We start from the raw sequence: 16,041 nt of genomic DNA, 5'->3' as shown, positions 1-16,041 counted from the left end.
AAGTTTCATTCTAGAATATACGTATATTTATAAATAATTGATCACGGTTAACTTATGATAAATACTGGTACAGAAAATCAATTGGAAATTTATTCATTTTAAAATTTTAAAATTAAATAAAATTTGTATCGGTGACTTTTAAAAACAGGGGACTAGGTGTGGACATTTTTTTTTGTATTAAAAAGTGCATAACCTACCTTTCATATAACATCTTGTTTGCCTTCAAACTTAATGTTCTGGTTATAATAATTTGCCAAACAATCGATCGAGAATGCAAAATTCCAAAGCTTGGTTATTTGTTTCTGTACGATTTGTTCCGAGGGAATCATTTCGTGATCTCTTGCCATATTATTTTGTACTCAATAAGTAATGTGTAAATATGTATGTATGTGCTATTTTAACCAAAAAATAATAATTCATAATAATGTTTGGTAGAAACGAATAGATAATGCCGTGGATTGGTTTCTTCAAAATATTTTTCTAATATTGAAAATTACCTGTAAATTTAGACATGCATACATATGTACATATGTACGTATATTCAATTATGAAGGGTTTCGTACAAATTTTAAACTCGTCAACCCGAATATAGTATAGCCGAGTATAGTTCATTCATACCTACATATAACGTGTAATTTATGATAAGGGTCTAGTTAACGTCCGGAACCTGAAACCTTTGTTCGCAGTCCGGTCGGTACACTTAGTGGCTGCAATAAATTGCAGCTTCCGCTCAGGTCACTCCCTAGGGATATTTCTTCTTCAATATCCTGTTTTATTATCATATTATGTACGTATTTGGCAAAGGCCTCACCGCAGATTCAGTGTCGCGATGCTTAATTTTTAACTTGATATTATCCGAATTATGTATTTTTCGACTTGAATCTTATTTCAACTTTCCGATGTCTTTCCTTTGTAAGCGTATGTCTAATGCTACAAACGGAAGAACAAGGCGAAAGAAAGTTCACCGGTTTCCGATTGTGATTCCAAAAAGAGCGTATTGTGTGTACATCCATCTATGTATGTATGTATGTACATAGCATAGATGTTGTAAGTGTAGGGGATTACAAACCATTTGTGATTCGTTTCAAATATTCCGATTATTTCATTTATCGTTTGCAAACTAAAATATATCTACATAACTTACTAATAACGCTCAGTAAAGAAATGTAGTTCTAGCAGTGAAATATCAGATCTGACACATTTGGCCGTAAATCGATATACATATGTATAGAGGCTATATGCCATTGCACGAAGCTATACGCCAAATTTGAAATTTATACATATGAGAGTTAAAACTATAAATATTAATATATGAGAGATTATGAGAACCTATAAAGCAAATTTTATAAAATATAGAGTGAAAAAAGAAAAAGTAATAGGCGTTTAAACAATTGAAATCTGACATGGCGAAAAGTGAGAAGAGTCTAAACAAACGCTGGATAAACGTCAGGCACTTTTTCGTGGAAGATGTTTCAAACGCGTCTAACGCGATATTTTTGCACCGTCGTAATGGCGAAGGATCCATTTAATTATATTGATGACCAAAATGAGCAATATGGCAAAGTATGAAAACGATCGGATAAGAGACAAATTTTTTTCAGAATTTTTTTTAAGTGAAGCTCAAAGGAGGTTTGTAAAATTACTCGGTTTTAATTTTATCATAAAATATTATATTATATATGTATATATTTGTAGCTCCCGCGCTACTTAATATACGTAAATACCTATTAAGTGGCTGCAAAAATTAGTCCCGGTATTTCAAACTCTCATAGAAAATACCATTTTATCTGTATGTACGAATAATATGTAGTTCATAACAACATATGTGCGCAGATTAGTCAAATGATTATTACTTTTGTCTGAAATATGTATGTATGGGTTTATAACAATAATATAATAGAATAGCCAAGGCAAAGTTACAAGCATCTGTCTGGAAATATATATGAATATACGTATCTACCGCAAAAAGGAGTGAAATGTGTACGAGTGAGAAGTTGCCGATAGAACGATAGGTGGAACAATGAACGCACATGTTTTTCGCAAAAGGCGAAACGAACCCTCCATCACGATACAATACAAACGTTAAAAGTAAATATTTATATGTATGAAATATAACAAACTGAGAGCCATATCTGGGACCTTATCAACAAATTTTACTTTAAATATTATATTTTTTCATTACAAAATGTCGATTATTTCATTTTACATCTGAATATAAAAAAAACCGTTGTGTTTTCCAAATTTTTCATTTTGCCAAATGTACTTGACATATATGTATATAGCCAGCAGTGTGGATTAATTTAGCACCAAGTGATCAGTGGGTTTGATCCGCTATACTGCTGGTTAGATTTGGGGATATTTGTGACTCCAAATCGATCGTTTCTTATCAGAGTTTGCCAATTTTATCTGATCATTGTTGGAACGGTTCCTCAAAATTGGCCAAAAATCATCTTTCCTGTTCTAACAAATCTTCTGTATGTATTGTATGTGCAATTTGTAAAAATGATGTACAAATCTAAAATCAATAGATTTCTCAATGAATTAATTCTGTAATTAATTAATTAATTATTTGTTATTTCGTGTTCTTCAGCTTCTGGAAAATGTTTGTAATTAATTGTCCAGGAAGGCGCATTGGGGTCTTCTTGTCAAGCCTTCCTGGTATATATGTATATCTATGTAAAATAAAATAAAATTTAAAATTAACTGCCACTTCCGGTTGGCGGATCTTCACCAAATTCTATATGATACTTGTTATTAGGCTTAAACTTTAACATAATATGAAAATTCAGTTTAATATTATGAAAAAGAAAGGTTTTGAAGAAAAACATAAAAAGCCTCGATTCTCTAGAATAAAAGTACTGCTTTCGGTTGAAATATAAAATATTTGAAAATACAAGTGTACGAAATTCATCATATGTACACTTGTAATTAGTAAAATATAAGAGACCTATGTTACCTACATACATATGTATAATAAATTCGGTCAACAACTCAAAAATTTAAAATAAGTTACATCCTAACGATAAGCATTTCAATAACTGATACTCAATTTTTAGTTTGGGTCATAATCACCTGGCGAATTTTATAATATGTAGATACAGTAAAAAAATAGACGGTATTATTAAAAATGCACACTCCAATAATACTGCATGCTTCTTTACATAATGTAATTACAACAACAATGTATAGAATATCGCCAAAATCAATATTTTAATGTTAAAAAACGATATACTTCATAATCATGAAAAAATATTCCACAATAGACAAAAATAAAAATTATTTTTAGCCGTTCTAAAAAAGAAATTGAGATAAATTTATCAAATCTTGTTTCTTATACAACCACGACTTCCTTTCGCAGTTGAAAAGATATTTTGAAACCACAAGAGCAAACATTGTTTTGAACCGCTAAGAATTAACTTGAAATTAAACAATTTTCAAAATATCGCGAAATATTACATACTTGTACATATTATGTACATACATAATATGTTATATGTGGTATTACCAAGTTTGCGGTTGAATGATAAAGATGCGGTTTATCGTTGTGTGTTTATAATCTTATACATACATATTTATTTCGTCCTTACGATAAAAATACAAACGGATTACTTTCAAATGCATGTGTATTTATATAATGTTCTTTTGCAGAATTTGCAATGCAGATGAGAGAAGACGAGCGGCGCGACGTATGATTAAAACTGTAGGCGGGTTTGCGTTGGGAACGCGTCGATGTCACATTCCACAGTGTTTTCTTTTACACCTGTGAGGTATTGTTCGACTCCCATTTCAGCATTCTCCCTTTTTCCGTCCATTTCTCGTTTCAGTTCCATACTTTTTCATTAAGCTACACCGCCACCGACACCTTTCCCCCAACGTGTCATGTTTTTCCTTCTACCTACATACATATGTATGTACATACCTACCCTGTGTTCACCTACACAAACATCGGATTGTGTTTCGAAAGATATTTTTCTTCATTTTACACGAGCTTCAACAACGTACATATATCTTTTCGGCATACGCTTACATTTTTTCTCACGCTACAAATTTTTCGATAAAAACGTAATTCGAGAACACTTTTCGATGGAATTACACGTGCAATATCCTCGCTTTCTGGTTTTCAACAAGAAAATATTACAAATGTACATATGTACATATATATGTATGAAATTTATTTTCAAACATCTTAATTCTTCTAGCATATCGCATGAATCCATCAAAAAAAAAACAAAACATAATACCTACGTGTAGACATTTATTCATTTATTTAAAATACTTTTATAATAGAGGCGTTACAACTCATGGACCAAAGGGATTTGTTAATTTATAATATCACAAAAATACAACATAAAAATAGCATACATATGTATGTACGTGTTAAAGATATATGAAAAAAAAACACATTAAAAGTTTAGGTCTTCTACATTATACATTTATAAACACTTTCAGATGTATTTTATATTCGTATATAAGATGGATACTTTCGGAAGTAGTATCTTTAGTATACTTTTGGAAGTAGTAATGAAGTAGGAACATAATTTCGGATTTTTGGAAAAAATTACATGCACTTCATACCTTGTTTAAATGATGCAATATTTATTTAAACGGTGATAAAGAAAAACAATCTTTTATCGTAATATTATATGTTTATGATGTCAACTCAACATCTATTAAAGAAGGGTAATAACGGTTTTGAATGAAAGTTACAGTTTAAGGTGGAATTACATAGAAGATAGAATGCTAATAGTAATTTAAAGTATAGCATAATAACATGTTCATCTACATACATATATTTTTGTCCGAAAATTTTGAAAACTAATTGAATAATAGTGTAAATGGTTTAGTTCAATATATTGTTGGCTTTGGACAGGGGTAGCGAGCCTTTTTACGTTCGCGTGCCAAAATTTCCAAATACTTATTTACAGACTGTCAGGCGTGCCAAGGATTTTTTAATGAAGAAAAAAAGGAGCTTTAAAGAATAATATTGAAAATTTTATTTAAGCTTAAGTTAAGTTTAATTGAATAAAAACTATAATCATAAACATGAAAATATGACATAAAAAAGACTTTAAAAAATATTCTAAAAACAAAACTTTAAATCTGAATGTAATAATAAAAAATTGAATAAAAAAGTAGATACATAAAAATACCAAAAAATTATTTATTGATGCGAATTTTTGCTGCTGTTTATTTGAAGCCAAATGTTTTATATTATATCTTATACATTTTTACATCACCCTCGCTAGTTTTTTCAAACAGTTAAATTTACTCGAATGGTATTACAAGTTCTTAGTACATATGTTTTCTTCTGCATTTTATTCAATTACGTTCGACTCTCGATCATTTTCGATGATTTCTAAGCTATTTTTTAGATCGGTAAATTTTTGTTTCCAAATAGAACTGGATTGGAAATCATTTATTTGCATTTTCATATCGTCCAGATTCAGTCACTCAAAAATCTCCAGGTAGAGAGTATCGAACGACACAATGTCTGGATATAGAAAAAAAAATGATGTTTTTTTAAAATCTTCTGAATTGTTTGAATCTTGAAGAAAACTCTTTATATTGAAGTACTATGGAAAATTCTTTCGTTAGTAAAATTTTATCTGGTTTTTCGTCTGTAAAATTTTGTTTTGTATTATGATATTATATATGTAAGTTGTTGGATTTTGATTTTTAAATGCTTTTTATTATTACGAAATTATGTTCACAATACATCTTATATCTATTTTAATAGCTACTGATCTACTGATCATTTTCTATTTTACAATTTAATTTAATTTGGTTATTAATCACCGTATTATATTATTCTAGTTTTAATCTAAAGCATAATAGGAAAAAGAGCTCAAAAACCTATTTACAATCCTTATAAATGTTCATAATACATCTAATACATAATATTAATTAAAGACTCTCTAAAGTCGATGACCTAAAGCAGATTGTGTTTAGGTAATCTGTGTTTATACCTGAAGGGTATAGACATTTTGTTGTAATCACCGAGACTCTTCACAAGTTTTCCTTATATTTATCTTTTTCATTTTTGTAAAAATCTATTATTGGACTCGGATGTTACATATATTATTTATTAACTTTTTGTTTTTTTTATACCTATCTCTGTACATCCTGTCTGTTGATTTTTCAATTAATAAAATAAATAAAATAAATAAATAAGTGTGTTAGTATGGTTATTAGTGATTCTGTCATAGAATCTACTGGTTAGTTTGTTAGTAATGTCTGTAACAAACGGAATATTATATATGGCATGCATTTTTTTCAGGTTAGTATATATGGGTGTATTATAAATTATTTTTAGGGATTTATTTTGTATTACTTGGAGCTTGGAAAGGTTAGTATTCGAGGCGTTATTCCATACAGGTGAAGCATAGGTTAATAATGGTAATATGAGCGCGCGATACAATTTTATTTTATTTAGCGTTGATAAAGAACTATGGCGATTAAATATTGGATATATTGAGGATATACCCCGCATCGCCTTGCATTTCGCTTCCTCAATGTGAGGTGCCCATCTCATTCTTATATCAAACGTTACTCCTAAATATTTTATTACTGACTGCCATTTCAGACTTTCTCCAGAGGGGATTTTCAGATCTGAACTTGGCTTATGCTTTCTAACACTAAAGAATATGGCGTCTGTTTTGGTTTGATTAATTTGAATTTTCCACTTAGTGAAGTGTTCAGTCATTGCTTTAATTGCAAATTCAAGATTTTTAAGAATAGTGTCTGGTTTTTTGCTACTTGTGAAGCAAGCTGTATCATCTGCATATAGGGCTATGTGACAGTTTTTTGGAATAGGTATGTCATTTATATATATGGAGAACAAGAATGGGCCAAGCAAGCTCCCCTGCGGAACGCCGGCTGCGATTATTTTTGAAGACGATAATTCATTATTTACGCTAACCACTAGCTTTCTACGAGTTATTGGATACTATGTCACGATCGTATGTATATGTTTAGTTATGCTTCAAGTGGTCTTATTAAATCAAACATCCCAATAATATTGTTTAATTAATACCTTGCAATTTTAATATACATATGTATATATTCAATTGATTTTAATGCAGACATAATCCGATTTTCAATTGCGTTTTCATTTTTCAAAAAAAATCTTAATTTCTCAACACAGGAATTTTCCACGACTTGAAAGCCCAGAAATGAGTGCCCAACACGATCTGTAAATAAACCGGTAAAAGCATTTTCTTCTCCGACCTGACACGATTCTGGAAAGATCTGTTTACTTTATATTAAGTGTATTTACAACTGCATTGCAAATATCTATTCCTTCTGCTGTCGTTGCTAATGATGATAAACTGATCAATTCTTCTCCGATATTACTTTTATTACAATACCGAGCGATCTGAAAATTTGGTAAATCATTCGCATGTTAACTAAATTTGTATACGTGCTACATTTGACACGCGTGTCATAGGTTCACCAGTACTGGCTTAGGAGATAAAAAAAATCCAAAGAATAATAAAAAAGAAGACCTATGTATATGGAAAGGTATCACTTCCGGTCGCTTTAAAATTGTGAAAAAAAAATTACCTAACTGTAACATATACATACATAGATCTATATATACGTCAACTGTAGATACATTGTACATTATACAAAAGTACATAGTACAAATGTACATAGATAAAGTAAAACGTGGACTGATTAAAGTACGTGTTAAAAGACCACGTCAACACGCCAGATAAAATTTACTGATGTTCCAGGCAGCTAAATAAATATAAAAGTTTACAACTAACACCAAGACTCTTTCAACTACGCTATCAATGTAAATACTATAGATATGTATATACTATAATACATATGTGTGATATAATACATATAGTCTATTTATTAACCGAAATTGGATTTTCAGAGTCGCTGAAAAATAACTTATTTTTGCGCACACAAACTGGCGTTGATTTATAAAAGTCGACCTACTTCAGAAATGCGTTATGAATATAGATGAGGTTATAAAGGAGTTTCGTGTACACGTACACTCGTATCAAGTGAAATTCCCTTAAAACACACACACAATCGAGGGAAATTTTCGGCGAAAACTTCATTATTACATAATTTCGTTTTGTCAGTGTGAAAAGGTGGAATTTGCGAGGCGAGATAATACGTACATATGTATATACATACATAAAATATTGTGCATAGATATGAAAAGAGAAGCATAAACAGGCAATGAATCAGTGCAAGGCAACGAACAAGTGCATCGCTCATAAATCTAAGCAAAGTGTCATAAGTTTATATGGCGACTCGTAGAGCTCTCCTTTCGAGCTGAATTCGCTTACGCCAACTTCCGCCAAAATCTAATTAACGTACATCATAGCGATTTTGCCCCTACCATACTATTATATAATATCCAACACCAACTTTGATGGCAACCATAAACGATCCAAACTGTGTCATTCACTTATGTACATATGTATGTATGAGTAAGTATCATATTATTTCATATAATTTTATTTAACACCTTTTGACGAGTATTTCTACAGACGGAGGGCCATGAATTTGTTATTTATCAACATATCTCATTAAACATATGTACATATGTGAAATATAACGCAAAGAATATTCACGATAAAAAACAAACATAGTGTTACTAGTCAGTAGCCATTTTGCATCAAGATTGATTTACTTGCCGTTGTTAACAATATGGATGGTCGAAAGTGTACTGCATACAGAGAAATATTATAATAATAGAAGCGGCTTTACGAATAAATAAATTGTTTCAATATTACGCGGCACGTCTCCATAACTACGCTAAAGCGCACGGAATACAATCAGGGTCATCACATATTCACTACAGAAATTAAAGTTTTATTTTGATATAGATCTATTTACAATTTGAGTATGTGGTGGTGTTGGGCGTTGGTGGCCAATCCGTTTCTTTTCTCAGTTGGTGGATTATTTTTATCCACTTTTTTGTATTTTCTGTCCTTGGGAACTCTTAAATTAACGTGTAATTAGAGTTTCAACAAACATATGTATAATTTAAAATGAACGATGTTTATATTAATTAAACTTAAATAATTTGTCATTTATATAATTGAGTATTCGGCGCCACCAAAAGAAAAATTTTTTGACATTTATTTAAAAATAATTTTTACATTTCTCTGGTGCCACCCCTGAAATGTTATGTAGAAAGCGGGCGATCGCCATGAGACTTTTAAAAACTGTCAAACTGCGATGTTAATTGAATAACATGTTACTTAAATGATTAATTTACTTATAAAAATGTATCCCATGTTGTTTATTGTGTGTTTTTGAATGCATCGTGCAATTTTTAACGATGCACTTGCCCATCTTGCGAGTAATATAAACAAACAGAGAAGTTTTTATCGGACATATTTATGTCGAGCACCAAGCATCAAATACGACTGATGCTAAAATTATTTGGAAATGTCTGTGGACATTCTTCTATTATTATAACATTTCTCTGCATACATAGTCGTATTTGGAATTTTGAATGTTGTGAATTTACTTTAATTACTTATAAAAATGTATACCGTGTTATTTATTGTGTTTTTTAATGCATTGTGCAATTTTTAACGATGCACTTGCCCAGGAAGTTTTTATCGAACATATGCACGTCGAGCACCAAGCATCAAATACGACTGATTCTAAAATTATTTAGGAATGTCTGTGGACAATCGTCATTTATAACGCCTAAAGCCACTTATATTATTATAACATTTCTCTGACTGTATATGTTACATTCGAAGTGTAATATATTCCAACTGGCGTTGTATGTATGTCAATAAATATTCGAATACAATTCAACTAGTAAATTATACATGTGTTTACAAGCGCAAATACACTTTTAAAAATGTGAGACAGTTATAATATGTATAACAATTGGGTTTTGACAGGTCTGATTTTTCACGAATGCATTAGAATTCAATAATGCGTTAATATTTGCTAGGTATTACCAATGAGTACCTACTGCATTAAGATAACTCTAAAAATTTGTTCAAAACAAAAATGTGACTTACTAACTAGATTTACTGGTCAAGTGACGTTTTCACGAAGACCTTACCTCCTCATCCAACCTGGTACCAACTTATAGTTTAACTTTATTTTCAGTTGTAATATATTTCGACCAGTTGGGGTGTAATTCGCCATATGAATCAACTTATGTGGGCTAGATGGAATGTTTTCCAACTAGTCAAAATATATTACAACTGGAACATTTACATATATTGTTATCGACGTTTATAATTGACTAGGGCGGCACATTGGGGTTGACCTGTTAGGCCTTGCTGATATAATATACGTATCTACTTATATTTATATAGACGAAATAGACGAAAACAACTGTTTCTAGGAGATATCCAACGATATTATTGTAGAATCCACTATCAATTGATTAGCAATGATGATGGACAAGCATGGTACAAACAAGGTATATTATAGAAGCTTGTTTAATATGATATTACCAATAAGGGTAATGATTTGGAACCGTATTACGACAACACTAAGAATGTGTTCACAATAAAAATGTGACTTTCCAACTCAATTTACAAGTTGAGTGACGTTTTCACAAAAATCTAACCTGGTACCAATTTATAGTTAAACTGTATTTTCAGTTTTAATATAGTTTGATGGAATATATTCCAATTAGTCAAAATATATTACAACTGGAAGGATACACTTGAAATGTAGCATATGTATATACTTAAAAAAATGCATAATAGAAAATTATCACTAGATACAACAAAAAAAAAAGTTGATGTTTGGTTAACCGGCGATATTGTTAAAAATAGTTGCTTTTAAATTGATACTTAAATGATTAGATTTCATGATAATTTGCAAATTAGTTAATTTAAATTTATTTCTTAGCGGCTAAAAACAATATTTGCTCTTGTGGTTACAAAATATGTTCAAAATACATACATATATCTGGCCAAAAACCATCCAACCTGCTAGGATTTCCTCGCATTCATACAAATTGTTAGAATTGTTAAATGATGATGTTCTTCAGTTTAGGAGTAATTTTTAAAAAAAAATTAATGACATCCTACATATGTACATGTCTGTTTTTATTTATTCATTCAATTGAATTTTGTATTACTTAAGATAATTTGAAATTTCTTTGAACATTTACATATATGTACATATGTGAGTAAAATTGTTTTTACAATTAAATATTGTAAATATTGCTTTTACAATTAAATAAGTTTATTATAATATATAATATTATAATATTGTATAAATCGATATATCATTGTACACCATCTGTCGATTTTTCATACAACTTCTTCATTTTAAAAATTTTCCATGTGATTATTGGTGAATCCTTATATTATATATAATATATAATATTATATTATATATAATATATTCCAACGTCGAAATTCCATTTATATTAATAAACTCTTTCACCTAAAAATAATAACAATTAATTTGTACAATATTTTTGCATTTAAATTGTTACCTAGGATATAAGGTATTTAAAAATTATAAACATACGGATTAAGTGCGATGGCACGGTGACAAATCTTCTTGGAAAATACTCTGTGTGTTATACGAGCAATTCATTTCTATAGATGGGAAGTGGTTCATTATTAATATATTTTTGTTCCGTCAATAAAAGCAAACTAGCCCACCCAAAAGTAAGAGAAACATTCCCACACCATCATCCTGAAGGATGCTTCACCGTTGGCAAAACGCATTCGTCACAGGACAGATTTTTCTGTACACGTTCTTTCCGTAAACTGACTATTCCAAACACTGTTTATTATACATAGATATATTATATAATTAAAATGATAGCGTAAAAAAATACGAATTAAAACGAATTCATGATTTATTTATTATGCGTTAATGACGTGATGGACTCGAATTCCTATTTTGAAGTGACGTGTTGGGGTAACACTTGTCAGGCCACGAAAGCATGATGTGAAAACAATAAATGTGTGATAATATAGAAAAAAAAAGAATTTAGAATTTTGTATTATCGCCGAGGTCGAGTCGCTTCAACGGCAATGCTGAGGTCATATTATCGAACCGGTTGCGGTGCATAACCGGTTCATTCCACATACAAGGTAAAATCGCAAGCGATACGATATGATACGTTGCGTTATTGTCATTGAAGGTAATTAATAATAGGGAAATGAGTCTACACACTGCTTACTATTTATTGGTTACCAAACAAAAATTATAAGTAAACAATACTTAATCGAACTATGTACCTACTTATTACTTAAATGAATGAATAAATAAATTAAACTAATTTTTAATTTGATTTCATAAGCATTTTTTTTTTAATTTTAATGAATCTATGTAATAATTGTCCATACGTTTATTAACAACATTTCACATTACATTTTTATGTAATGTGAAATGTAATGTAAAAAAATTTAATTAACATTACACATTACATTTTTAGTTCCTATTATTTATGTACATTGGAAATACTAACCTATTCTTACTTTCACTTATATTTTATAGACTTACTAGCTGAACCCGGCATGGGTTGAAACGCCACAATAACGCATGCAATTCCCGTTTCCGTTCCCGTTCCCATTTTTCGGAAAAACGCAGACAGCGAACACATTGGAAATTGCTTGTTTATTTCAATTGTTTGTTTATTTTACCCTAACAACGCAGGTCGCGATGCGAAAAAATTTGAAATTATTGCTTTGCAATGCCACTCATTCCCGTTTTGGGCGATTTTTACAGAAACCATCGCGGACATGCACACAATAACTCTCGTAAGTTTCATCGCAATCGGTTGAATGGTATAGGAACGCATACGCGACAGACAAACAGACAAACATTGATTTTTATATATAAAGATAACCAAATATAAAATACTATTATAGTCAAATTTCTAACGGTTTATAATTGACTTAAGATAATAATAATAAATAATAAATATTCATCTTTTTATTCTGAATAAATAAAAAAAAATCTTATAATGCTCAGTGTGATAATTATAATAGAATATGTGAATCAGGGACATATAATATAAAAGAACGTATGTATGTATGTACTTACATATTTACATATGTATGTATATATCTGGAGTTTTTTATAGTGTCCGGTTAACTCTACCTGGAATCAGTCATCTTAGAAATAATTACGAATATCGATGGATTCCGACTTCAGAGTATTGTCTCTGCTCATATGTATATACTTACGTATACTTATTGCTTCAAATACCTTTAAATAATATACCGTTACTTCTAAAATATGTGCAACATTGTCCTGAAATTAGTGCATTCGTATATTTTGGCTATGTATGTACATACATATGTAGTACATATTTATATATTCCCCAATCGGTGTAAGTGTAATATTGATAATATAGCAAAACAATGAACATCTCGACAATGCACCTGCTCCCCGCATTTGATCTTCACCTCAGTGCAAATAATTGCTTCCCATAATTAGATTGACATAATTGTGAACAATAAAGCGAAGGAAAACTGCTTTGATATCTGTATCGAGACGTGATTTAAATGAATCAGTCGATCTGCAAACCTTAGAGTGAAACGTTTCCTTTGACAGACATGGATTTGCGTGCAAACAATCGTTTACTGGTGACGACTTCCGATGAAGTTTCACGAATCTATCGAGAACTGCAAACAAGCGAAGAAGCACTTAAAAAATCGGCGGAGGAAGTGCAAAAATGGTATTTGCTCCAACCACATCTCCCCAAGCCTGCACCAGGTTAGTGAAAGAGTACCACACTCAAATTGTCCAAGCATACTACATACTATGTACATACAATGTACAGTCCTCGAGGATAATTACCAAAAAATAATTCCAGATTTGAAAGACATCACGACTCTGCTCGTCGTCACAAAAATGTCGATTGAAAAAGTAAAATCCAAATTGGACATGAGGTGTTTGCTTCGAATATTGAATCCTGAATTTTTCAAATATAGTGATTTGATCGATTCGGGACTCGACGCGATCTCCAAAAATGTGTACGTTTGCTTGGTCCGCCTCTCATTCGTATTATTTTTCTAAATACAGGAATAAGAATTTTGACATGTTTCAGATACTGGTTTCCTTTACCCAAACTCACTGAAGATCTATGCAGAGTTAACGTGCTCAAAATTATGGGTGATCCAAACGAATTCTCTCTGGAAGCGCATTTCAAACGAAGTTTCATTGTAATTTTCATTTTTTTTTAATACTGGATTGCCCACTGAAAACATTACGTTCCATACATACATAAATATCTTAATTAAGATGAACTTACTTTTCCATAGATATGTAGTATGTTAAAAAGGCATTAAAATTTAATCTCATCCTCGTGAATATTTTTATTGCAAATGTTATGAATTTATTTCGTGCACTTAAATAAATATAGAAATAATAATATACATACATAATAGCTAAACATTTCGACTATTTCACATCATGAAATGTTCTCAACCAATTTTTTATGCATTTTGTTTTCATTTTATATTGTTTTCATTTGCATGCAGATGAATTGGGTAAATTTCATCTGAATTCACGCTTATTGTATAATAGTAAAAGGAATCTGGTTTTACCACGTTAAATTAAATTTTGAGTGTTATATAATATATGTAATACAGAATTTTTTGAAATAAATTAAAATTCACATTTGAAATATTTCCTCAGTTCGCCGAATACCGTCTCAAAACCGACTGCTGTTTGTCTGATAGGTACATATTGGATTTAAGTAACATGAAATGGGGTCATTTTACGAAAATCAATCCGATCCTTATAAAAAACGCCGAAATCGTCAATAAGGTAAAATTTAAAAAAAATATATTGTGGATAAAATTGAATCGACCACACTTACAATGAGATATGTTTTTAATTTTACAGAAAGCTTACGGGATGAGAATTGCGGGTATTCACATTTTGAACGCTCCGCCGTTCGTCGATAAATTAATAATCCTTTTGAAGGGTGCGCTAAAACCCAAATTGGCCTCGAGAGTAAAATGCCACTTAACCTTGGACGATTTGCATAAGGAAATTTCGAAAGATGTTCTTCCGACAGAGTACGGTGGACTTGAGAGATCCTTAAACGCACTCAATGGTATATTATAATACATTATTACATACATATAAATCATGGTTGATTTCGTAATGTCGATTGTATCGCTTACAGACGAATGGTACGAGGAAATAACGAGCGACACGTGGAAAAACACTTTCTTGAACGAGGAAAAACAAATTTCGGACGAGTCGAAGAGATTGAATTTTCCGCTCGACGACGATCTGCTAGGGATACAAGGTTCATTCAGAAAATTAGATTTTGATTGATCTACTATTTATTATATTATATATGGTATCAGGAAATGTACCCCCTGGACACATACCCCCCGGACGCATACCCCCGGTCATAATCCTCTGGACATTAACCCCCCCCCCCCCGTGCAAAAAAAAACCTGAATTATAATTATATAAAAAAAAGTTTTTTAAAAACATACCTCTTCTATAATGTGTATATAAAATTATTATTTTGAATAAAAATACCAATAATTTTATTTTACTACCGCCATCTATGTATAAAATTAATGACTACGAGACGTCACTGAGATTAAAAATTTTGAAACGCTTCTTAAACGATATTTTATCTCTATCGTAATGGCGGAGGATCCATTTACTTATATTGATGACCAAAATGAGCAATATGGCAAAGTATGAAAACGATCGGATAAGAGGCAAACTTTTTCCTGAATTGTAATCGTTAGTGAAACGTAAAGGATGTATGTAATAAAAATAGCCCCCGCCATGGATAAAAATATTTTATAAAAAATGACAGCACATTTAATAAAAAGTAAGTATTAATATTAATTTATTATTAGTCAGAAAAATATGATTCGCATAATACTTTAAAAGCACCGACAACTTCATCTATCGGAACAAATGCGAGAGCTGTTCCAAAAATTTATATTCGATTTTTATCCTCTAGGCCGGAATCATTTAAATTTATTACTATTTTTAATAATTTTTATCCATGGCAGGGGCATAGTTTGTATACTGTTCAGGGGATTTGTTGCACGGGGGGTTTAATATCCAGGGGGTTTTTGA

At 30.8% G+C, this 16,041-nt stretch overlaps 1 protein-coding gene across 1 annotated transcript; it reads left to right on the top strand.

The window, feature by feature from the left end:
• The first annotated feature begins 8,188 nt into the window (after positions 1–8,188).
• On the top strand, positions 8,189–15,385 carry LOC143922211 (alpha-tocopherol transfer protein-like). Its single transcript, XM_077445447.1, has 7 exons — positions 8,189–8,453; positions 13,534–13,695; positions 13,796–13,955; positions 14,030–14,144; positions 14,620–14,751; positions 14,830–15,043; positions 15,116–15,385. The coding sequence occupies exons 1-7, from the start codon at positions 8,396–8,398 to the stop codon at positions 15,268–15,270; spliced, it is 996 nt and encodes a 331-aa protein (XP_077301573.1). The 5' UTR covers positions 8,189–8,395; the 3' UTR covers positions 15,271–15,385.
• Positions 15,386–16,041: the final 656 nt, after the last annotated feature.

The sequence above is a fragment of the Arctopsyche grandis genome, chromosome 1, assembly GCF_051622035.1.
Source record: "Arctopsyche grandis isolate Sample6627 chromosome 1, ASM5162203v2, whole genome shotgun sequence".
Classification (NCBI taxonomy): Eukaryota; Metazoa; Arthropoda; class Insecta; order Trichoptera; family Hydropsychidae; genus Arctopsyche; species Arctopsyche grandis.
Note: the sequence above shows the minus strand (reverse complement) of the source record. Positions and strands in the feature narration are given on the sequence as shown.

Coding starts and splice junctions, on each gene's coding strand:
- LOC143922211 (XM_077445447.1), top strand. CDS start 8,396: ATGGCAACCATAAACGATCCAAACTGTGTCATTCACTTATGTACATAT. Junction 13,696..13,795: donor TCTCCCCAAGCCTGCACCAG/GTTAGTGAAAGA, acceptor AAATAATTCCAG/ATTTGAAAGACATCACGACT. Junction 14,752..14,829: donor ACGCCGAAATCGTCAATAAG/GTAAAATTTAAA, acceptor TTAATTTTACAG/AAAGCTTACGGGATGAGAAT.